At 35.0% G+C, this 7,500-nt stretch overlaps 1 protein-coding gene across 1 annotated transcript in view; it reads right to left on the bottom strand.

The window, feature by feature from the left end:
- Positions 1–7,500, bottom strand: part of LOC136840302 (putative uncharacterized protein DDB_G0288537) — a 78,071-nt gene that overhangs the window by 4,675 nt on the left and 65,896 nt on the right. Inside the window, exon 4 of the mRNA XM_067107008.1 lies at positions 2,932–3,035. Within this exon, the coding sequence (XP_066963109.1) occupies positions 2,932–3,035 (104 nt within the window). The remainder of the gene's footprint in view (positions 1–2,931; positions 3,036–7,500) is intronic.

The raw sequence follows: 7,500 nt of genomic DNA on the forward strand, positions 1-7,500 counted from the left end.
CAGCTTTATTGTACTGATTAATGTTATTTCATGTTCCGTTACATTTTATGGCTGCAACAATGAAGTTCAATTTATCGTAGTTTTTCTATGAAAACGGTACCGAATGTGTCTACGCCCTCCCATTCATGAAATGAATATTGGACATTATTTTCCCTACAGATAAAAGATGCATTAGAAAAATAAACTTTATTATAAATTAAACTTTGTTGGTGCAGTCATTTCAGTGCAATACATCCATGAAAGGGTCTTCTTAATGTTATTACTATTATTATTACGCTCATACATTTTTTTTACGGGACACGCCAAAATAAATGCAAGGAAAAAAATCATTAAAGTAACTATATACCCCTAACAGCAAACAAAAAGCAACACTGAATCAACAAAAGCTGAAAATAACTCAGCTGAGAATTGTCACAGTCAAACGCTAATAACTGATCCCAATTCAACTGTAACTACGCCCAATTCTCACTGCCTTACCAATTCCTATTGAGTTACAGGTAACTCCGATGACATAACACAGTTACCTGACAGGGTAATTAGCAAACGTAAGGCAAGCACTTTTTGCATGCAGAGCAAAAGTGAAACTCTACTGAATGGTGTGACCTCTTTCTTTTTTCAAAATACATTTATCTACTTTTACCACTTTTCTATATAAAACAAGTAAACAATGCCCCGAAGTTTCTTCGGCGCATTCGAGTTTTCTGTACAGCGTATAATCAAGGCCACCGAAAATAGATCTATCTTTGGGTGGTCTCGATATAATGCTGTATGAGCAGCGCCCCAAGAAACCTTAACCACGACCCGGTGGTGGCCTATCCTATATCGTTCCAGAAGCAAGATTATGGCTACTTTAACCTTAAATAAAATTAAAACTACTGAGGCTAGAGGGCTGCAATTTGGTACGTTTGACGATTGGAAGGTGGATGATCAACATACCAATCTGCAGCCCTCTGGCCTCAGTACTTTTTAAGATCTGAAGGCGGACAAAACAAAGTGCGGACGGACAGACAAAACTGGCACAATGGTTTTCTTTCACAGAAAACTAAAATAATCGTATAATTAGGGAATAGAGAATTTATAACCTAAATAATGTATTAATAATTTAATGATAAATAAACTAGACATCAAAGGACTTGATAAACACAAATTTTCTTAGGAGGAACTTAGTTGCACACCATGATCAGTAGCGTCTGACAGAACCATAATACTAGTAGTAGAAGTATTTGCAATACTAATCACCCAAGCAGTAATAAAAATATATAGATACTTAATATACAAATGAAATAAATTTTTAGAACCTGCTTAATACAAACCAAACTTCAGTTGCACGTGTAATAAAACCTCATACAAAGAATCTGAACAGAACAGAGGAGATTCTTTCAAAATTTAAATTTCACTGCAAATACTTTCTCTCCTGCAGGGATACTAATGGCGTCCTTTCAGATTCAAGGAGCTTTTAAAGCAAAGCCTTCGTTAAATAGGAATTATTTAAAGCCTTAAGTTGGTACCGTAAAAGGCTTTGAAAATTTATATACAAGTAAAAAATGTGCCAAAGTTTCTTCGGCGCAATCGAGTTTTCTGTACATCGTATAATCAAGGCCACCGAAAATAGATGTATCTTCCGGTGGTCTCGGTATAATGCTGCATGAGACGCAGCCCGTGAAACTTTAACCACGGGCCGGTGGTGGCCTGTCCTATATCGTTGCCAGACGCACTAATATGGCTAACCTTAACCTTAAATAATGTAGAAAAAAACTACTGAGGCTAAAGGGCTGAAATTTGATATGTTTGATGAGTGGAGGGTAGATGACCAACATACCAATTTGCAGCCCTCTAGCCTCAGTAGTTTTTAAGATCTCAGGGCGGACAGAAAAAATGCAGACAGAAAAAAGTGCGGACGGACAGACAAAGCCGGCACAACAGCTCTCTTTTACAGAAAACTAAAATCGTCAACTTTCCCATATCAAGGTACGACGAAAAATATTCCACTATTAATAATCTGATAAACACAAGATAATCTACAAGAAAGCGCCTGGTTATCTATTTACTAATTTAATAATCAACTTTTTTCTTCTTTTCTAATAAGTGATCTCTTCGTTCTGTATTTCATACTGCCTTCTGTTACTTGTTTGATGTGAATACCATATTCTTTGGAAGCTTGAATTTCAAGTCAGTGGCCCCTCTAGGCTCGTTCCATATGAATGAGAGGTTTATGTCCTGAATAATAATAATAATAATAATAATAATAATAATAATAATAATAATAATAATAATAATAATAATAATAATAATAATAATATACTATTATTATTATTATTATTATTATTATTATTATTATTATTATTATTATTATTATTATTATTATGCCAAATATAAATGCATTCCTTTTGCAATATATTTGCAATTAAAGAGTCCGTTTTGCATCTGCATTTATGTCATTCCACTTCACACATTACAATTAACTTATAACAGTCAACGAAACCGTATATCATCTCTACCTTAAAATCACATAATGGACCGACTGCAGTCTTCCCCAAATTGAGAGACGAAAGAAAAGTCAAAATAATCTAACGAATCTAAAACCGGACTCTGGGAAAGATTCTCTACTTCCATTCCATTACCCAAAACCTACCCCACCCCTCCCTTCTTATAACATCTCCCCCCCCCACATCCTCAAGCAAGGTGAGGCCCCACTCCCACGCCGTCCTATCACCTGAACCACTCTCCTTCCCCCTCCCCCTCAAGGTAAAGGAAGAAGGGATCTTTTGGAAAACGATAACGTGAAATTAATTACCGGCGCCGATATATTTTTTGGGGAGGTGGAGAGGATGATTGAATATTAATGAGTGGTTCTGCTTTAATCATTAGAGGGATAGGGGATGGGGGTGGGTGATGAGAGAGAAAGGGGGGTAGTGGGGGTCTCCAACTTACCCCTGCCGATGATGGAACCGTCAGGTATCTTACGGTAAGATTGCATGGCAATTTGGGGGTTCCTTTCGAGGTCTAAAATATGTGCGGAAGCTGGCAGTATGAGTCTGAGGAAGTACACGGGAGAAAGTAGAAATAAAAAAGGAGGGAGAAGGATTTCCATTTAAAATAAGAAAAATTTAAGTATGGATTATCCGAAAAAGGGGACGAAGAATAAAAGAAGAGTTTAAGAGTAGGAAGTATAATACTTATAAAAAAATTAAATTAGTACCGTTTGTCGTCTTGGAAAAAGTAGAGTAAAAGAGTTAATATACATGCATGATAATGAAAACCAGTAATTAGCGAAAAATACAGTATTTCACGAAAGAATACGGATAAGATATAATACATACATACATACACACACACATATATATATGTGTGTGTGTGTTTGCGCATGGAAATAATGATAATGAACACATGAGCACGTGTTTCACAGAAATAAATTTCTGACTCACATCAGAAAAGAACCTCGGTCCCCCAAGTGACAGGCCAAGACGGTAGAGACTGACCTACAAAGGTCAGCCGAAGTATCAGTAACTTCTAAAACATTACGTCACGACGGAGAAGTTGGATCAATTCCAGCTCTAGAAGAAAGTGTCTGAATTAGACAAATGTATGTATGTATGAAAGAGCTGGTATCTTTCTTCATAGTATGGTGGGATAAATTGTAAACAATGTTTTGCAAAAAAAATAAGATAAAAAAAAAAACGCAATATTTCCTTGAACAACACCACAGCAAATAGAGTCAGGTTTACTGTACGGCCGATAAGACGTATATATATAGCTGAATATCCTGATAGAGGAAACTAGCAATGGAGAATAAAAGTTACATGGCCATTACCATACATCCGGGCAAATGGTTTATACGTCTAGACAACAAATGGAGACCGAGTAGGAAGTCGCCTCTCTCTCTCTCTCTCTCTCTCTCTCTCTCTCTCTCTCTCTCTCTCTCTCTCTCTCTCTCTCTCTGTGAGCCAAGAGATTCCTATTAGATTAGGGAACATTCGACTCTCGTTCTACAAAACGTTATGCTCCCGACACTGGGCCTTCAGAGGTTAGGGGACAAATTGCTGTGATTTCCTGCAAAATTTTTATTTTTATTTTTGTAATTCTTTGTAGGTTTTTCTTTCACATTATGGGCGTGGAAGCAGGCGTTTATCGTACCTTAAGGCATTCGTTTTGTTCACTTGATTTTAAAAAGCATAACTGTGGTTACAAAAATTTGTTACTGAAATACTATTAAAGAATGAAAAACTGAATTACCTATTCATCACATCCTTTGAAAAAAAAAAAAATATATATATATATATATATATATATATATATATATATATATATATATATATATATATATAAATTTATAATATGATTAATACGCATAAAATTCGTAACAAGCTCCTTTCAAAGGAAATATGCATATCAATAGATATATGTCTGACATACAAAAACGAAAACAAACTTCTTTACTGAAAAATATTCAGAAACAATCGAAGAACGACAACTTTATGAGAGAGAGAGAGAGAGAGAGAGAGAGAGAGAGAGAGAGAGAGAGAGAGAGAGAGAGAGAGAGAGAGAGAGAGAGAGATATGGAAGACTAATCCACTAATATATTATGTGCCTCAAGCACCCTCCAGGCCCAAAGGAGGAAATTCCTCCTAAAATCCCTGACTCCAGAATCAATAAGGGGGCGTCGGATCTTTTATATCAAGATTCCAGCTTTTTAGAGAAATAATAAATAACAGGTAACGCCGCCTTTCTCCCTCATTAAAAGTAATAAGAGGTGATAATGGAATAATTAAAGAGGGGAGGAAAAATATGGAGAAAAATAGGGTCGATGACTCTCTCTCTCTCTCTCTCTCTCTCTCTCTCTCTCTCTCTCTCTCTCTCTCTCTCTCTCTCAAGTAATTTAGGAGTCTGTTCTAAAACTGAGAATATCTTTCTAAACTTCATATTGAAATGCGATACATATAATTTGTATTACACAAAAAATTTCTCTCTCTCTCTCTCTCTCTCTCTCTCTCTCTCTCTCTCTCTCTCTCTCTCTCTCTCTCATTGTATGATCAAAGTTCCCATAGTTTAATCTCAAATGCTTCTAGAGATAGTTCTAAATCAGAGAATGTCTTCCCAAATTTCATATTGAAATACGATGCATTTCATATACCACACTAAACAAGAAATTTCTTTCCTCTCTCTCTCTCTCTCTCTCTCTCTCTCTCTCTCTCTCTCCCCAAAAGACGAAAACAAACAGGCGGTGGTGGGACATACCCTCCCCCTCCCAGCAAAAAGGAGTGAAACAGAGGACGCAACAGTAACAGCAACAGCAACAAAAACAGCAACAGTAACAGCAACATAAAAAGCAACAGTAACAGGAACAGAAACAACAGCAGCAACAAGAACAGCAGCAGCAACACGAGCAGAAAACAGCAACAACAACAACAGGCACAGGAACAGCAGCAGCAGCAAAAACAGCAACGGAAAACAGCAACGGAAAAACAGCAACAGGAGAAGCAACAGCACCACCACCACCACACCCCCAGAAGAAGAAACAGCAACAGCAATAACAGCACCAGCAACAACCTTTATTTAGTAAGGGAATTCCGGCGAGATGTTCCGGAGGCGGGGCTGCCGAGTCAATATTGATATTCCCTTCAAGTTATGTAACCAGGCGAAAGTTTTAACAAGGTTGTAAACCCGAAATGCTCGCGCGGTACAGCACCGAAGGAGGAAGAGCGGGAGCAGGAGCATTAAGAGCATAAACGCCGCGATTGCAACGCTCCGTTGTAGTCTTCGAGGAAGCCTGGAGCTAGAGCGTGAGACCCCAGCTCCCCTCCTTGGGGCATCCCCTGACGAGTACTCAACGTGTCGTGGAAGAATGAGTGTGCCTTGGATTACGTGTCCTCGACTGAAAATTGTTTTCTTAGATGCACGGTCTTTGAATACAATCCAATTGGCTGAATGCATGTATATAATTTTTTTAATGCATTTATATAATTTTTTTTAATGCGTGTACATAAATTTTTTTAATGCATGTATATCATTTTGAATGCATGTATACAATTTGTTTTAATGGATGTATATAATTTTTGAATGCATGTATATAATCTCCTTTGAATGCATGCATATAATTTTTTTGAATGCATGTATACAATTTGTTTTAATGGATGCATATAATTTTTTAATGCATGTATATAATTTCTTTTGAATGCATGCATATAATTTTTTTGAATGCATGTATATAATTTTTTTAATACATGTATATAATTTCTTTTGAATGCATGCATATAATTTTTTTAATGCATTTATATAATTTTTCGAGGGCATGTATATAATTTTTTTTAATGCATGTATATATTTTTTTAATGCATGCATATACTTTTTGGAATAATTGTATATAATTTTTTTAATACTTGTACTGTATACAGTTTTTTGAATTTATGTAAATAATTTTTCTGAATGCATGTATATAATTTTTTTAATGCATGTATGTAATTTTTTTGAATGCGTGAATAATTTTTTTTTAAAAATTAAACTAAAAACATCTATGCACTGAATAAATGGTCTTTAAAAACTACTATTACTAATGTTTGTGCATTGGATACGTACACTTGCAAATACACCATTATTAGCGTTTGTGCATTAAACAGATGTACTTTAAACCAAATATTAAAATATCCTTTAGTGGGATACTGGGTATATCCTAATGAAAAACAGAAAACATTGAAAGTGCATTCAATAATATATTTGCAATATATATATATATATACACACATATATACACACACACACACACATATATATATATATATATATATATATATATATATATATATATATATATATATATATATATATATATATATAATATTTAACTATATATATAATTATATATATATAACTATATATATATATATATATATATATATATATATCTATCTATATATATATATATATATATATATATATGTGTGTGTATATATATATATATATACAAATATTAGTTTTCAGCAAAATTTGGGAGAAAATTATGCTTTATATAAACTAAGTAAAAAAATCATCCCAGAAAATTTATGATAAACAGAACTTTGTGGTATTTTATGGTACTTTATGACAAATGAAGTAATATTCGGGCAAGAGGATTCAAGGCACAAATTAAAGGTGCGTGGTAATCGATGTGTTAATCGGGAATAAAATAAGTAACAAGGTGCCAAAGTTTCTTCGGCGCAATCGAGTTTTCTGTACAGCATATAATCAAGGCCACCGAAAACAGATCCATCTTTCGGTGGTCTAGGTATGATGCTGTATGAGCCGCGGTCCATGAAAATTTAACCACGGCCCGTTGGTGGCCTATCGTATATTGTTGCCAGAAGCACCTTGCTGGCTAACTTTAACCTTAAATAAAATAAAAACTTCTGAGGTATGTTTGACGTTTGGAGGGTTGATGATCAAAATACCAATTCGCAGCCCTCTAGCCTCAGTAGTTTTTAAGATCTGAGGACGGACAGAAAAAAGTGAGGACAGAAAAAAATGCGG

Source organism: Macrobrachium rosenbergii, chromosome 1 (assembly GCF_040412425.1).
Source record: "Macrobrachium rosenbergii isolate ZJJX-2024 chromosome 1, ASM4041242v1, whole genome shotgun sequence".
NCBI lineage: Eukaryota > Metazoa > Arthropoda > Malacostraca > Decapoda > Palaemonidae > Macrobrachium > Macrobrachium rosenbergii.